Genomic DNA, 17,281 nt, shown 5'->3' with positions numbered 1-17,281 from the left:
GTGCTTTAATTCCTAGACTACAGAACACCTCCATTTCCCAGGCAGCCTTCCAGACTTTTACTGCTAGATTTTCTTTACTGTTCCTAAGCTCTCAGTTCATCTGTTTATTTTTTTTAGTTTTTCGAGACAGGGCTTCTCTGTGACTTTGGAAGCTGTCCTGGAACTAGCTCTTGTAGAGCAGGCTGGGCTTGAACTCACAGAGATCCACCTGGCTCTGCCTCCCGAGTGGTGGGATTAAAGGCGTGCACCACCTGTGTCCTTTTTTTTTTCCCCCTTTTTCCTTCTAATTCATAAAAGTTTAGAGTGGTGACATTTGCTTTAGTAAACCTCCCATATACTTTCATGATTTGTGTTTCTATTGAAGATATTTTATTGTGTTCTGTATAGCTTTTCCTCTGATCACAATCTAGGAAAAAACGTCATGTTTCTTTAAGAATTATACAGGTCTAGAAATTATAAAATGTTATATAAGGCAATATTTTTTGAAATGATTGGACATCTCTCTCTCTTTTTTTATTGGACAGGACATCTCTTAACTGAGAATTGGATGTGTATAATTTCTGCCTTTGGAACTTAATGGGGAAACATGACACTAACTTAACCATTTATTGTCTTGCTTTCCTGTTATTTTCTAAAGAACTTGAAATCACATTGACTATGATCCTTTTAGCCCTTCTTTTAATATAGTGTGAGCATTTCTTTGTGCAATTGAATAATTCCTTTAAGCCTTATTTTTTCTCTTCCTTCTTTTTTTGAGAAATGCTTTTACTGTGTAGCCCATGCTGACTTGGAACTCATTTCTTCCTGCCTCAGCCTTTTGAGTTCTGAGATTACAATTATACCCTGCAGGTCAGGCTTTAAAACATTCTTGACAACTGTATAGTATTACAGAATTTGCTGAAATCATTCTTTAACTTTTAAAGTGTGTGGAAAAGTATGTGGATTTTATGTGAAATTATGTGCATGGTTCAGAGTTTAGAGAGAAAAAAAAGTTTAGAGTCTGTCTTCTAGTCTCCACTCCGAAACAGCCAGTGTTGCTAATTTGTGTCTTCCAGGCTCTGTGTTTTTTTGTTTTCATAAATGCGTGCTCTCTCTGTCACTCTCTCTCTCTCTCTCTCTCTCTCTCTCTCTCTCTCTCTCTCACACACACACACACACACACACACACATACACACACACTGTTTTTACATAGTCATCTTCGTGGTTCACAGTTTTTCTTATTGTACATTTGAGGTGACTCATACTAGTTGATTACATCAAAAGTGTCATTGATTCCAAGGCTGCAGTGTTCTGCTGTGGATGTGCTGTGAGCTAGCCAGCCTGCTATTTGTAGACAATTGAGTTAGAATACCTCTCAACCTAACTCCTAAGGATAGTTAGTTCATTGAAATTTGCTCCTTTCAGGTGGATCTTAAGAGTGTGAGGCCAGCCTGGTCTACATAGCAAATTCCATAGCAGCTAGGATATGTATGCATGCATGCATGTATGTGTGTATGTACACACACACACACACACACACACACACACACACACACACACACACACTGTCTCAAGAAAAACAAAAGGGGGATTGGGGGACTAGCTCCTTTTTGTGGGGGAGGAGGGTGGTGGTTGAGACAGGGTTTCTCTGGAGCTCACTCTGTAGACCAGGCTGGTCTCGAACTCAGAGATCCCACTGCCTTTGCCTTCTGAGTTCTGGGATTAAAGGCGTGCGCCACCAATGCCCAGCTTAGCTCTTTTTTATCTTTTATTTATTTTCCTTTTTGAGACAAGGGTTGTCTGTGTGTCTCAGATTGGCCTTAAAGTCTTGGTCCTCCTGCCTCAGATGGGAATGTATATGACCCTTGTTTTTAAAGTATAAATCTGGGCCTTCAAGATGACTGGTGGGCAAAGGTGTTTCTGGTGCAAGCCTGGTGACCCAAGTCCTATCCCTGGAATACTCACAAAGGTAGACATACTGACTCAAGAGAATTGCCCTCTGATGTTCACATACACACCATGACACATATAACACACACACACACACACACACACACACACACACACACACACACACACACGATAAATTTAAATTAAAACATTTAAAAGAACTCAAGAGATACTTTAAGACATAAAACAATGCTTGAGAGATTGTACCCTAACCTGTGTGACCCCCACCCAGGTCAAGAAGTGTAGACCCTTTTCTGCGTCTGTGCACTTAAACATTCACAGCCGTCTGCTGTGTCTGATGGCAGCCACATCTGAGTTACATTGTGTATTCCAACACAGTGCAGTAGCATTGTGCTTGATTTTGAAACGCTACCCTAAGTTTTTCATCTGGCTGAAGTTTTAGACACCAAGGAGTAACCCAGAAGGGAAGATTCCAGGTAGGGAGCTGGATGGGTAACACTCATGTGCCTCCCGGCTTATGAGGCTGGGGAATTGACTCTACTTGTTAGATGGATTTGAGATGATCTTTTGCACCAGATGATGGAGCTGTACCTTCACTGGTAGGAGGACTCCGGAACTAGCTGGAGTCTGGCTTTCTGAAGTGCATGTTTGCAGTGACCCGGGCTGATCCTGCCTGGAGGTCTTTTAAGGTGCTGTTCTCTTCCTACTCATGTTCCTGCCAAATGATGGCTTCTGACTGAGGTCATGATTAAGAGTACCCGTGGATTGCAAAACAAAATGATTTTAAAGTCCCTCCCTCTCTTCCTCCCTTCCATTTTACTTTTTCCTTCTCTTTCTTAATCTGTAAGATCTATGGGACTTTAATTTTAGGCTTCATTTGTCAAATGCCTCTTCTAGAAAGCTTGAGCAAATTAAAAGCTTACTTCTTTCAGAGTACTTTGCATTTCCTGTAAACCTAACTAGAAAGTGGCATTGTCATACAAATTGTGCCTGTTTTTAGAAATAGAATGTTCTATAGAAATAATGAATGCCATCCTTCAGTTACTTTCAAGTTTTTGTAATGCTACTTATAAAAGAACTTCATATATGTGTGTGTGTGTGTGTGTGTGTGTGTGTGTGTGTGTGTGTGTGTAAAACTGAAGCTAAAGATTCTTGAATACCCTTGCTATACCCTTTCTCCTTGAGGCATTTCTTCTAAGATATGCCCGTCCCCCACCAAGCCCCCCATCCGGGTTGATGCCTGACGGCACATAGCATTGAACTCTTCTAGTTTTGCAGTTTTGTTTTTATTTTAGTCGGGGTCTCACTGTGTAGCTCAGGGTGGCCTGGTATTTGCTTTGTTTCCACACTGAACTTCAACTCTTGATCCTCCTATCCCAGCCGCTCTAGTTCTAGGATTGTCAGCATGCACCACCATTCCTTGCGAAACTTTTTTTCTCTATACATAAATGGTATGCGTATGCTTCTCCTAAGCATGGCCACGATGCTAGCATCACTGCCCTTGTGCTTTAGGGTCATCATTGGGTAAGATAAAGAAGCCTTGAACAAAGTGCTGTGGTACCACAGCTGTGGAGCTATGACACCTAGGAAGATTTAAGATACCAGTGGGTATGTAGAATATATGATTTCAATGTGCTGGATAAAGGTAGGATTCACATCTTGGGAGAACTGAAAAGAATTGTTTATTTCTAGACCTTTCTATTTAATATTTTCACTGTCATTGACTGGTAGTAATCTTTAAAAAAACATTTATTTAATTTATTTTGTATGCGTGCATGTAGAGGTCAGAAGACAACCTGTCAATCCTCTTCTTCCATCATGTGGGGCCCAAAGATCAAACTCAGGTCCTCAGCCTTGGTAGCAGTGCCTTTATTTTCCCAGATTCCATAGGCCTGCCTGGTAGCAATTAAAACTGGAAAATTAAGCTGGCGTGGTGGCACACCCCTTTAATCCCAGCATTTGGGAGTTTGAGTTCAAGGCCAGGCTATTCCACAGAGTGAGTTCAGGACAGCTGGGGCTACACAAAGAAACTTTGTCTTGAAAAACAAAAAACAAACAAGTGAACAGAAAATAACTGGAAACTTAAATCACTGCTTGGTTGGGGGTCTACTGTGATCCATACTGCTCTTACTAAAAAGGAGTGTTGATTGTTTGTTCTGTTTGTTTTGTTTTTTTTTAGACAGAGTTTCTCTGTGTAGCCCTGGCTGTTCAGGAACTCACTGTGTACTCCAGGCTGGTCTTGAACTCACAGTGATCTGACTATCTCTGCCTGGTCTACAGAGCGAGTTCCAGGACAAGCTCCAAAGCTACAGAGAAATTCTGTCTTGGAAAAACAAAACAAAAACAACAACAAAAAAGGAGTGTTGATTGAGGGCCATTCATTCAACTGCTTGCAGAATCCTTCCTTGCATAGTAGAGAAAGAAGTTCAGGTTTCCTAGGGGAAGGATGTATGGATGAACTCTTTCCGCCAGCCTCCTGAGCCCCGCTAGGGCCCCCAAATAACACACAGAGTCTTATATTATTTACAATGCTGCTGGCCAATGACTACGATTTCTCATTTGCTAAAACTGTCCTAAGTTTCAACCATAACCGTTAATCTATATATTTTATAAAGACTTATCTTACTGGGATTCGTCCTCTCTTGCCAGGATCACATTTCGACTTCTTCTTTACTACATTTCCCAGAATCCTCCCTTTCTCCTAGCCCCACCTATCTTGCTTCCCTATTGGCCAACAGTGCTTTATTTATCAACCAATAAGAGAAACATATATACAGAAGGACCTTCCCCATCAGAAGGGCTTGGGTTTGAGGTGTTAAGTGGAGAGGTAAACTCAGTCCTGATGTAACTGAAGACATGAGCTTTGGAGAGGCAGGGAGATAGGCTAGAGGACATGCTCCCCTTTCATGCTCCTGTCTTCCACTCTTCCCTTCATCCCTTTCTCTTTTAAAGAATTGCTAGTGTTCTGTTTGTTTGGTCTCACTGAGGAGTTGACTTGCCTGGAACTCACTATGTACCTCTGCTGGCTCTAACCTCCCAACAGTCCCTCCTGCCTCAGCCTCCCAAGTGCTGGGACTACAGGTGTGAACCCACCATGCCTGACTTTTGACAAGTTACTAGATTTTAGATAATATCTATTAAAACAAATTTGGGAGGCTAGACTGTCAGCAGTTAAGGGGACTTGCTGCTCTTGCAGAGAACTGACTGGGGTTTAGTTCTGAGCACCCACATGGTGGCTCACAACTGTCTTTCACTCTAGTTTTAGGGGATGTGACATCTGCTTCTGGCTCCAAGGGCACCCATCACGTACTTGATACTTGTACATACATGCAGGCAAAGCCACACATACATAAAAATGTATTTAGAAAGGAATTAAAGAAAATTAAATTCTACCTACTCCTATCAATAGAAATCTGTTCATTAATATTCTTTTCATGCATTTTAAAATAGATGGTAGTAATGTTTTATATTAAAGTATGATTTTAAAGAATTATTTAGTTTTGCAATGCGTGTTTGCCTATGTGGGTATACATTTGTATGCATGTAAAGGTCAAAGGTTGGCAATGGGAGTCTTCTGGCTCTCCTCACCTTATGTACAGTTAGAGGCAGAGCTCTTGGTTGACTCCAGAGCTCACTGCTTTCCGCTCTTGTAGCTGGCTTGCTCTGGTGACCAGTTTCCACCTTGCACACTCTGGAATTTCAGGTGGGTTATTACCATTTGCACAAAACAGACCTGAACTCTGGTATTGCTATAGTGTGTACTTTACCTACTGAGCCACCCCCCCCAGACCCTCAAATACCCCTTTAATACAATACAAAACAACAACAAAGCCTCCACACCCGAACTGAACTAGCCAGATAGTTACAGATCAGAAGGGGAGGGGGAATTCCTCATCTGTGAAATTGAAGGTGATCTCTACTTCATCTCCTCCTAGACGTTCTGGAGAAAGGACAACTTCAGTTTTCACACTTTCTGCTGTTTCTTCTGTTTGGCGTACTAATTACTTTCTGCTGCGGTGATTTAAAAAACAAAACAAAACAAAAACCATGACCAATGCAACCTAGAGTATTTGGGCTTAATGGTTCCAGATCTACGAGAGTCTGTCATCATGGGGGGCATGGTAGCATACAGCAGACATGGAGGCTGGGATGGAGAGCTGACAGCTCACACTTTCAGCTAAGCTGGAAGCAGAGAAAGTGAACTGGAAGCGGCACCACAAGTCTTTAAACACTTAAAGCCCGTCTCCAATGATGTATCTCCTCCAACCAGGCCACACCTCTTAACCCTTTCCAAACAGGATCACAAGCACCCAAAAGTCTGAGAGTGTGGACTATGAGGGACATTTCCCATCCAAACTACCACCTGTGGTGCGTCCTCCTGAGGTCGGGTAGTTTTGCTTGTTTGTTTTGAGGCACTATGCTGCCTTAGAGCTCACTGGGTGTATATATCATGCTGGTCTTGAACTCAGATTCTCTTGTCTTAGCCTCTCAAGTGCAAGGGTTAAAGTTGTGTGCTGCCACACCAGGATTTTTTATAGGTTCTGTGTGGGCAAAATTAGCATTCCTATTAGATAGAGTGTGGGGTGTGTGTGTGTGTGTGTGTGTGTGTGTGTGTGTGTGTGTGTGTGTGTGTGTGTGTGTGTGTGTATTTGTTGTTGTTGTCAGATGTGAGAGTTGAATTGTTCTCATCAGTGCTCTTTCACTGCCTCAGGTCCCTCAGCCCATGACTGATCTGTCAGCCAGTTCCAAAGGGAACTCCAGATGACATGTTAAAAGCAAAGGCTCCTTCAGGACCTGAATGACATGTGCTTTTTAGAAAAGGTGCTTGACGGACGATTTTACCTTTTTTCTCCTCCCAGATTTTGAAGCAAGCTTTATAAGGCTGTTGGACAAAATAACTAATGGTTCTCGAATTGAAATCAACCAAACAGGTAGGCTTCTCTCTGTTTCTGAAAGCACCTACTTGTACTACACAAGCATTCCTCTTTCTTATTTGGGTGGTAATACTGTATTATGTATTTTACTGACTTTTGTGTTAGCTAAGCCATCAGCATGAGTGTTTGGAGAACACCTTTTGAAACTAACCCAAGACAGTGCTGAGTGGAGATTGTAAGATAGTTCATTGTGCTGGATCATTACTATAGTACTTTCAACTGGAAAGACCCAGTGTGTTTATGGTATGACTATGCATATATGTACACACATAATCATACCAAATACAAGCATAAATATATGAAATCTCCCAATTTTTAAGCTGTGTAACAGAACTAAGGCTGTAGGTTAGTGGTACAGTGTGTGCCTAGCTTGCTCAAGGCCCTAGGTTTAATCCTTAACACTGGAAGAAAAGAGACAGGAAATGCACTTGGTTTAGAGAAACAGACAAGTGGTCATTTCAGACAAAAGGGAGCATTCAGTTCTTCATATACTTAGCATATATGTAAACGTTCTGAATTTAGCATGTGCAACCATGTTGAATTCTTACAGCAAACACCCAGGTATACTGTATTGTTGTAGGTACCGAAACCTATTTATTTTAAAGACTTGATTCAAGTTTATATAAATATATTTTAAGAAATTCCCTTCAGCCTTAGCCTCTTCTTCCCTTCATTGACTAGGAAGTAGGGCAGACATTGGTTGGAACCATGAACTGTCCACCTACATTCCACAAAGGATTCTTTAACCTTTCCAGTATGTTGACTCTCTTAAGAAAGAATGCAACTTTAAAGTCACAGGTAGATGTTTGGGTCTCTGTATTCAGCCACACCTAATGAAGAACAGGCCTGGGAATGAGTTGTTCATCTGTCTTTTTCTGACTGTGCTTCCCCTGATAAATGCAGTGTGAATATTTTTGGATTGCATGAATCTGTGGAAAACTGAACTAGGATAATGATGAGGGTCAGCTGACAAAATAAGTTGATGTTTTACTAACTAATAGCAAATTAAAATGCTACCACTGATGATATTTGATATCACAAGAATCTGGGTTGTGTGGGTATCAAAAGTGTTTGGTAAGTGGGATGCATGAGAGAGGGGAGTCTACAGGATGCAGGCTGCTGGTGTGCTGACCTTTTGGTCCACAGACCCACAGCCAGCATCTGAGTGTACTGGAAGGAAGCTTAGCAACTGTTAGGAGCCTTCTGCGTTCCACTTACATAGCTCAGGGAGGAGTTTCTATATGAGTGGTACTAAATTGTATCCACCACTTATTACTGTTCAGAGGCTTGGTGGTGGTGAGTCAGCTTTTGACATGAGGTTTGGACTCTGAGAAATGACATTTTGAGCTCCCTGGATGACTTGAACAGATTCCCCTTGGAACTCATCTCACTACGTTTGTTGTCTTGATACTTAATTTTGTTCCTGCTGTATCATTTACTTTTTTTTTTTTTTTTTCTCCCTCTTGGTTTAAGGAACAACCTTGTATTACCAGCCTGGCCTCCTGTATGGGGGGTCTGTGGAGCATGACTGTAGTGTTCTCCGAAGCATTGGCTATTACCTGGAGGCCCTGCTTTGTCTGGCTCCGTTTATGAAGCACCCATTAAAAATCATTCTACGAGGAGTGACCAATGACCAAGTTGACCCTTCGGTGAGTATTAGGTCAAACCATACTGTGATTTTTCTTTTGTCTGTTGTCATAGCCCCGATTTCTTAGAAAAAAAAAGTTTCTTATGAGCATAGTTTTGTTTTTACATGCATTTCTTTTGCCACTTACCTTGAGACGTAGAGTTCGTTAATTCACTCCGAGACATGGGTGAGTTAAGACCCACAATCTTCAAGTTGGAGATGCTGGCTAACATTCGTCAACGTGCCTTTTTCTGTTGAATCTACAAACCTTCAGAACTGACGCTGGCTGTCTCATCCTGCTTGACATGAAATGTGGCCCTGCTGGCTGCAGTGTGGGTGGAGTCGCGTGAGCACTGAGGTTCGAGGACAGCAGGCCACGGTTAGAAGCGGCAGGAAATATTATCTCTGGGCATTGCCACAGAGTAATCTTGTCCTGTCCAGGCCTCCGCCATTAACTCAAGGACTCTTCACATAAAGAAGTTTTTGACAAAGTGGGCATGAGGACAGGCAAGGAAAGTGTGAGTGTTGGTAGTTGTGGGACACAGCAAGCTTCTCATTAGGCATGTTAATTTTCCTGTAGATAGGAGGAAAATGGTTTAACACCCAACAAAAATTTTCATTTTGTCCACCGTAGTTACCAGTGTCTGTGTTAACATCCTGTGGGGAGGGAAGGAGTCTCCGTGAGGACACTTTAGTATCTAGAAAAGGCTTTGGACAGCTGGTGGCCGTGCAGTCATCACTGAAGAGACATCTTATCTTCTCTGTAGATACAGGGTAGCTGCAGGGTGTTGCAAGTTTCCTGACTGGGAAGGAACAGTTAATGGTGACCACTCATACTTAGCAAGGTTCCCACTATGGTCCCATTATGTAATATGTTTTTGGGCAGCTGAGGACTTATTCCTCAGTTCTTGGACATTTAGCTACATGGACTCTTCATAGGAGGCCAAGTACAGTGCAAGATTCGCAGTTTTCAGCTGTGGGTGAAAGAATGCTATGTAACTTGTTTAGACTTTTAAATTAGAGCGTCTTGTTCCATCTCCCCACATTGTCTGGAGATCCTAGGAAATGGTTCCTTTTGTTAAAATAGGAGAGGAGGCGCCTGCACCTTTAGATTGTAGGTAGGTGAAGTGTCTCAAGTAATGGTAAATGCAGGCTTGGGGATCAGCATTTGCCCTCTAGTTCATGCTCGTTCTATATTTGCTAATGCTCATGAGCACTGATTTAAACGTTTTTAAAAAACACTTTATGTTTTAGTAACAGCGATGGGTTGATGAATTCCCGTATGCAGTGCGCTTAAAGCACATCTGTTCTCACAGTTAGGGGATGCTTTACGTTTGCCAGCTATGACTAAAATGACTTTGTTTAACCTGACTAGACTAAGTTAACACAAAAGTGCCTTGTTCTAATACGTCTTAATAATAAAAACTCAGAGTCAGATATTGGGGTAAATGCTAAAAGGTCATAGAAGTAAAGGAGCAGCCACAAGAGAGACCTCTTACCTCTACTGAGTCCCCAGACCAAAGGGGCCATCCTGTCTCTACAAATCCTCAGACTGCACTGCTCCTTAGACTGCTGCCTTAGACTTCATCTCTCTCATGTCTCCCACTTTACATTCCTCTCTCCGTCCAGCCATATTCGTTCCTGTCTCTACCTCCTTAGTGCTGGGGTTAAAGGCAGGTTACACTAAGTGCTGGGGTCACGGTTGTGTGAGCTCTGTTTCTCTTTTAGACAGATTCAGTCTCGAGTAGCCCAGGGTGGCCTTGAACGCACAGAGATCTGTCTTCCTCTGTCTCCCTAGTGCTGGGATTAAAGGTGTGTGCCACCACTGCCTGGCCTCTATGGCAAGTGCGTGATGTTCAGACAAGCTTTATTTGTTAGACCATACACAAAATATCAGCACAGTGCTTAATTAAAGAGTAACTTCTTCAGCCTATGGGATCTTCAGTCATCTTCTTTTCTGTGTTCCCCGTGGTGGTGCTCTCTGCGTAAGAATGGGTGTCAGGAGTAATTAATTCTTCCCTTAAAGAACTCTCATTCTCTTGGGGTGTGTAGCTGGAAACCGGAAGGCACAAGCTGGCCCTGATAGAGTCTGTATCTTTTTCTGATACAGACTGAACTTTGCTGTCACAAAGTTCCTGAGACTAGGCAGCTGGTACATTGAAACTTTTTCTCTTTTGGAAGCTGGCAAGTTGAAGAGATGGCGCACACTATCTCGTGGTTGAGGGACATGTGATTAATGACATTAGCTGATCTTTAATGGTCCTGCTGGATCCGTTCCTACCACACCCAGTCCATTCTGAGGGGCTCCTAGGCCTTCTGTGTCATCTCTACTTCTACATCATTTTGACAGGCTTGACACCTGTCTTGGGGAGGGAAGTTTAGATTGCTGGGGTATTTTTGAAGGGAGCCATCAGGGGTTGAGTTTGGGACCAGGACCAGGGCTTCTGGTCTCTTCTCCTCACGAAGCTACCACCCTTGCTTTCTCTCCTAGTTCAGCCTCCCCAGGGTCCGGGAGCTCTGGATATGGAAGAGATAACAATAATCGGCAAAATCTTGCCACAAACTGTCAGTGCTTTTGTAATCACCATTGGGAGTTCAGTGCCTCATATGCTTTGAGGGCATCATCCCCCTAAGCCCCCCAGAATGTGGATTGGGCACCTGTATCAAGATTCTTGATAGTGGTCAGCAGTCATGTGACACTTAACTCTGTAATAGCTGCTGTTATAAACACTTTACGGGTATTGCGCCCTTCCCACCACACCACAGCTGTTGGAGTCTGGCCCTTTACCTCTCTTGTCTGAATCACCCTGGTATAATTTGTGAGTTCTTTGGTTTACTCTGACCTGGAGAGAGAGCAGCTCTAAGTGCTAAAAAGAATATACATAGTGTTATATATATTGGGAAAAGAATAATAAATTAATGCTATAATAATAGTATTTATTAAGAAACAAATAAAATGATGAAAATGAACAGAGGTTACAGTTTGTTTTCTGTGCGAGTCTAGCAGTCTCTTGAGTCTTGTTTGCTTCAAACTCTATCTACATGTCCAAAATTTAATTAAAAATTCTACTTTGAATTAACTTCCAGGTTGATGTTCTTAAGGCAACAGCACTCCCTCTATTGAAACAGTTTGGAATTGATGGAGAGTCATTTGAGCTTAAGGTAAGAATGTGGGAGCTGCTGGCTCTATACATCTAAGATGTTTTTTTATTTAACTTATTGGAAGAGACACGTGCCACATTTCAGGTCATCATACATCACGGTGATTTACAGGGCTTATTAGCTGATGCTTCAAACCCTGAACTGAAAGGGACCCTTTAATATCGGTAATAGTGGTCAGCAGTCATGTGATACTTAACTCTAGTAGGTGCTGTTATAAACACTTTACAGGTATGGCAACCTTCCCACCACACCATAGCTGTTGGAGTCTGGCCCGTTATTTGTCTTGTCTGAATCACCCTGGTATAATTTGTGTCCAGGGGCTCCTGAGAATCTGTGATGTCTTCAAAGCCTGGTGGGAATGGTTTAACCTTCCTGGGTTGGGATGTCAGGGAGCCGTGTTTTCTGTTGTCTGCCTTAACCCCTGTGTTCCCCTTACCATTTTGTGCAGATCTTGCGACGGGGAATGCCTCCTGGAGGAGGAGGCGAAGTGCTTTTCTCATGCCCTGTAAGGAAGGTCCTGAAGCCCGTCCAGCTCACAGACCCAGGAAAAATCAAGCGTATCAGAGGAATGGCGTATCCTTTGCATCAGATCTAATTATTTTCTTGCCCTGTGAAGAGAACGGCTCTGCTTCTTTCCACTATTTGCATTTTAGACAACAGTCTCATAAAAGTTTCAGTGGTGAAATTGTAGTGGTTGAGATCTGTTTTATTCATTCTGTGCCTCACAGTGACAAGGTTGATTCATCTTTTTTCTTCACTTCCTGCTACACTCTCTGAGGATGGAAACAATTCTGTGGAGTTGTAGTATAACATGTAAAATGATGCTGGGGTAGGAGCTGTGGCCGTGGGATCCGGGACGAGGGAGGGGCCACTTGTCTGCAGGATGTTTGGGGGGCTGGAATCGTGGCAGTATGTTCCGCTGTGAAGTGCTTCTTCTGTGTCCTTTGGGGGAGGATAACTGTGCACCTCAGTGTTAGGCTTTAGATAAGGGAAACTGAGGTATAAAAGCTGTTTGCTAATAATGTCATATAGCTAGCTAATCGGCACAACTGGGATTTAAACCTTGTCAGTAACTCCAGGCTTTACCCTCTGCTGTTTTCCCCTGGAGCAATGCTGAGGCATTTGGCTGAGGCTTTAAGGACGGAGGCTTGTGAAGTAGGACAAGTCAGGAGGACGGTGCCGTGAGAAAAGTGGGCCTTTGCTGAGGAAGTGGCACACCAGCCTCCTGGGGAGGGCTAGCAATGCAGGCTGACAGGACTCAGGTGGTCAGTGACACAATGGGGTCTGAATTGAGCAGGAGCCCACGAAGAACTGAGGGCTGTTTTGAGCAGTTGGCCTTTATTTAAAAGTCAGTGGTTTTCATCTGGAAAGCAGATTTGCATATTAGGAGGAGAACTTATGCACAAACGTTTGTGGAACATTTGGAAAGTATGGCTGCCTCATGGCAGCCACTTAGAGGCAGCGGTAACAATTCTTGTGCCCTGCAGAGAGGCAGGGAAGGTGGTAGTCAGAGGATTGGTGAGAGCTGCTAGTGACAGAGGCAGTAGAGGGAGGGTATGGGACACACACATGGAAGAGGATTGGGAGTCATTGGGGATGGTTTTGATGCTTCTCACCAAGGCTTGCTGGTAGGGATGCTTGCTCTGACAGTAGCGACAAAAGAGGAGTCGAGTGGTGTCTTAGCATTTTCATTGCTATGAAGATACTCCATGACCACGGCACCTCTTATAAAGAAAACATTTAATTGGTGTGGTTGGCTTACAGTTTCAGAGGTTCCGTCCATATCATCATGCTGGGGAGCATGGCATGCAGGCACACCTGGTGGTGGCTGAGAGTACTACAGCTTACAGGCAACAAGAAGTCAACTGAGACACTTGGCAGTGTTCTGAGCATTGGAAACCTCAAGGCCCACCTCCACAGTGACACACTTCCTCCAACAAGTCCATACGCGCACTCCAACAAAGCCACATCTCCTAATAGTGCCACTCCCTATGAGATTATGGAGGCCGATTACAGTCAAACTACCACAGGTAGAATTAGGAATGCTCAATTTGATGGCTCCAGTGAAATAGTCTAGAAAGGACATTGGAATTGAGGATCTGTAGCTCTGGGGCAAGATGAGGGCTGGAAGTGAATGCTTTAAAGTCAGCAGTCATGAAGAATGCAGAGAGGAGACTTGAACCCCGAGAGGCCTTCAGAACTGGAAAGTGAAGACAAAGTGAGGAGGAGTATAAAGATTGGTTCCCCTGAAAGTGCAGACCAGTATCTGCTAAGGCGCTGCTGATCCAGAGCTCAGTATTCATTGTGGAGGAGTTAGGTGCAGAAGCCAGGGACAAGCAGGAGAGCTGGATGGGTTGGGGGGACAGGCAGGAGAGCTGGGTGTGTTGGGGGGACTTGTGGGACAGTCTGGGGTTATTCCCATCAGTAGAGAAGCTAGTTTGAGTCTTTTGGTTTGTTTTGCTTCCACACACACCATGTACCACACATGTGTATACATTCAGTGCACACCCAAACACAGCTTCCTGTCTCATGAAGGTAAGAGGAAGCTGGTTTGTTTGTTTTGTTTTTTTGTAGTCAGGTTTGTTTGAGAAAATGTCTCAGTTCTGCATCCCAAGGGCTTACCCTGTAGGAAGCCGAGAGCCAGGACTTAAGGCCCCGCAACATGCTTGACATAAGCATAAAATAAGCAGATATGTCTGTGAAGAACTTGGGGATCCATGAGTGCTGTGGGGTTGTCTCATGGTGGGGGCGTCTCCTGAGCTGTCCTAGGAAGAGTGGGTAGGCTCAGGTTCCAGGAAGATGGCACTCATTCAGTCCAAAGGCTGTGAGACCCGAGGCTGTTTGTCTAAAACTGTTCAAAGTACATTCTGAACAGAAGAGATGGTGATGAAACTGGGCTGTGTATCTTAAAATCCCTGTTTTGCTCTTTCCCCATCCCGGAGTTGTCCTTTGAGTCAAGTCAAATATTTATTGAGCCTTTCTGAGTACAAAAGTGGAGCTTCAGAGAGTTGTGAAGGGACAGTGTAAAAACCCTGAGAAGAGCTGTGAGGGTCCATCAGGAAAGCCCCTGAGAGAGTTGTGAGGGGTGCAGCGTAAGGACCCTGTGGACAGTTATGAGGGGTGCGGCAGTAAAGCCCCTGCCCTCAGGGAGCAAAGACAAGATGGGTCTGAAGGAAACCGTGGTAAGTTCAAGTCAGGTGCTGGCTGGAGGGCTTCATGCAGGAGGCATTTGTGAAATGAAGAGTGATGGAAGGCAGTTGAGTGAAGACTGACTGGATGGAGGTGGGCAGTGGTTCCAGGTGGGAGTGAACTGGGGTAGGCCGGCAAGTCTGGACAGTAGGATCCAGGAAGGTTGCTCTTTAGCAGTGTTCAGGTTCAGACGAGGAGATGGGCTAGCTGATAGGCCAGGGTCCGTGCACAGCATTTGTTTTTAGTGCTAATGAAATCAAATGTGTTATTGATAGTAATTATTGAACAGCTTTGTAGGAATGGGCACATCACACTATGCTGGAGTCTACATGGTTTATCGTGGTGGTGGGAGGACCACACGTTCTTGTTCCCACTGCTTAGTCCTGTATCTGTATCTGTATCTGTATCTGTATCTGTATCTGTATCTGTATCTGTATCTGTATCTGTATCTGTATCTGTATCTGTATACCTCCAGCTCTTGAGGGTTCACTGCACCTTGAGGTGGGGTCAGGGAGACTCTGTTACACGGTTATAACTTGGGGTTATGGGTTCCACATCCTCAGGCTAATTCTGGCAAATTTTTTCTCCATTTCAGGAGTTCCTTGGAGAGGTTGGTAGTTGTTTTCACCAGAGTAGCAAGTAGACCCTCTGTCCTCACAAATGCAATGACTGATTCTTCACCGAACATAGCTCTGTGTGTTTGGAAAACCTTCGATCTTTCAAATAGTGGTCCCCTTGGTCAAAATTTTCTGCTTCCCTGTCTCTCTGTTGGCATCCTGGGAAGTGGGCTGGGATTGACCCAGGGCTACCCCAGTGTGGTATCTGGCCTGGCCTTACATTCTTTTTCTTTTGTAGCTTTGTAGACCAGGCTGGCCTCAAATTCATAGAGATCCGCCTGCCTCTGCCTCCCGAGCTCTGGGATTAAAGGCGTGTGTTATCCCCACCCAGCTCTACATTCTTGGGCTTCTCATATCAGTCAGGCTATAGCAGTCTTCACAGGGAGCCTGACTGTGGCTTTGAAGAAGCAGGCATCTTCACACTCTAGAGGGGGGAATAGTTACAGAGAAAGGGTAGTTGGGAAGTCAGGATTGGGCTGTGGGACTGTCTGGCTTGACTTTATACTTTCCTATAGGAATCTAGGTTCTTTTTCATCAGGACTGTTTTAACCATTTTTTTATAATAAAAAATTGAGTAATGGAACTAATTGGCTAAATAATAGTCATTGAGAGACAATGGAATTGTAAGTAAGTCCCAGCATGACGCAAGCTTTCTAGCTTTCTAACTGGCTTTTCTCCCCTCTGTCATCCAAGAATCTTGACTTCCTTAACCCTGGGCTGCAGGTACTCTGTGCGCGTATCTCCTCAGATGGCAAACCGGATTGTGGATTCTGCCAGGAGCATCCTCAACAAGTTCATCCCTGACATCTATATTTACACAGACCACATGAAAGGCATCAACTCTGGGAAGTGAGTGTGTTCTAGAACAGATGCCCTAGTGAGAATACTATACTGCACCACTCCTTCCTGGCTTCAGTTCTCATCTCATTGGTTTGAATCTGAAGTTTTCAGGTTTTTCTCTGAAAATGAAGCATCGGGTCCTACAATTACCTACTTGGGTTAAGAAGTTGCTTTTTCTCTAAGGGGCAGCATGACTGGTCCTCACAGCTGTTTGAGGGTCTCTCCTGGCCTGAGCTAAGAGTGAAGATGAGGAAGGGGTGGTTGAGTGTGAGTGAAGTCTGGCCTTCACACAGCCCAGTAGAAAGTAATGGTGTCAGAGGTTAGGGCTGGAAATGATGGGTACACAGAGTTGGCCTTTCCCGATGCAGGTAGTAAGGTCATTGACCTTTCCATATCTTTTATTACTCAATCACCAGAACATTCTTCATTTACACATTGAATGTAATGGTGTATCCCAGGATAATTGTAAACATTAAGTTAAAAGAGCACGTATATAAATCGTTAGTACGTGCAGTACTTGCTACGAAAGTGGTGACTCCTAATGTTGGCTTTTTCTTTCTGCCTTCTTCTACCTTAGCTGTAGGTCTGCAATTTATGGGCCCCCCTTCTTTTCTGGAGGGGATTCCTGCGGGTTGGGGAAGGGCATGTCGTAGCAGAAGCAGAATGTTCCAGGAGAGTTCGTTCTCTGATCTCTGCTTTACCAGAATGGGCAGGAAAGGAACAGCGCAGGCCTGGAAACCATGCTGTCTGCCACCAGCGATAGTACGGCTTTTCATAGTGCCATTGACCCAGCTGACCTGGTATATGGTCAGATTCTGTGAGGAGTAGCTGTACATACAGATCAAGATATGGACATGATGTTCATTAGTTTCAAACACCATTTAAAAATCATGTCTAAACCCATGTGTTTAGTTTTAGTTTTTAACCCCCAAGTTATGGGTAATAAATGACTGTAGTCATATGGATTACTCCTCCAATCTGATCTAGAGATGGATCCACTTGATTAAGGGTTGTGGCATGT

At 43.8% G+C, this 17,281-nt stretch overlaps 1 protein-coding gene across 1 annotated transcript in view; it reads left to right on the top strand.

The window, feature by feature from the left end:
• Positions 1-17,281, top strand: part of Rcl1 (RNA terminal phosphate cyclase like 1) — a 44,436-nt gene that overhangs the window by 10,863 nt on the left and 16,292 nt on the right. Inside the window, exons 2-6 of the mRNA XM_027406442.2 lie at positions 6,751-6,822; positions 8,299-8,474; positions 11,540-11,614; positions 12,063-12,187; positions 16,144-16,269. Coding sequence (XP_027262243.1) covers positions 6,751-6,822; positions 8,299-8,474; positions 11,540-11,614; positions 12,063-12,187; positions 16,144-16,269 — 574 coding nt within the window. The remainder of the gene's footprint in view (positions 1-6,750; positions 6,823-8,298; positions 8,475-11,539; positions 11,615-12,062; positions 12,188-16,143; positions 16,270-17,281) is intronic.

The sequence above is a fragment of the Cricetulus griseus genome, chromosome 3 (assembly GCF_003668045.3).
Source record: "Cricetulus griseus strain 17A/GY chromosome 3, alternate assembly CriGri-PICRH-1.0, whole genome shotgun sequence".
Taxonomy (NCBI): domain Eukaryota; kingdom Metazoa; phylum Chordata; class Mammalia; order Rodentia; family Cricetidae; genus Cricetulus; species Cricetulus griseus.
The sequence above is the reverse complement of the archived record's forward strand: the minus strand, read 5'-3'. Positions and strand labels throughout refer to the sequence as shown.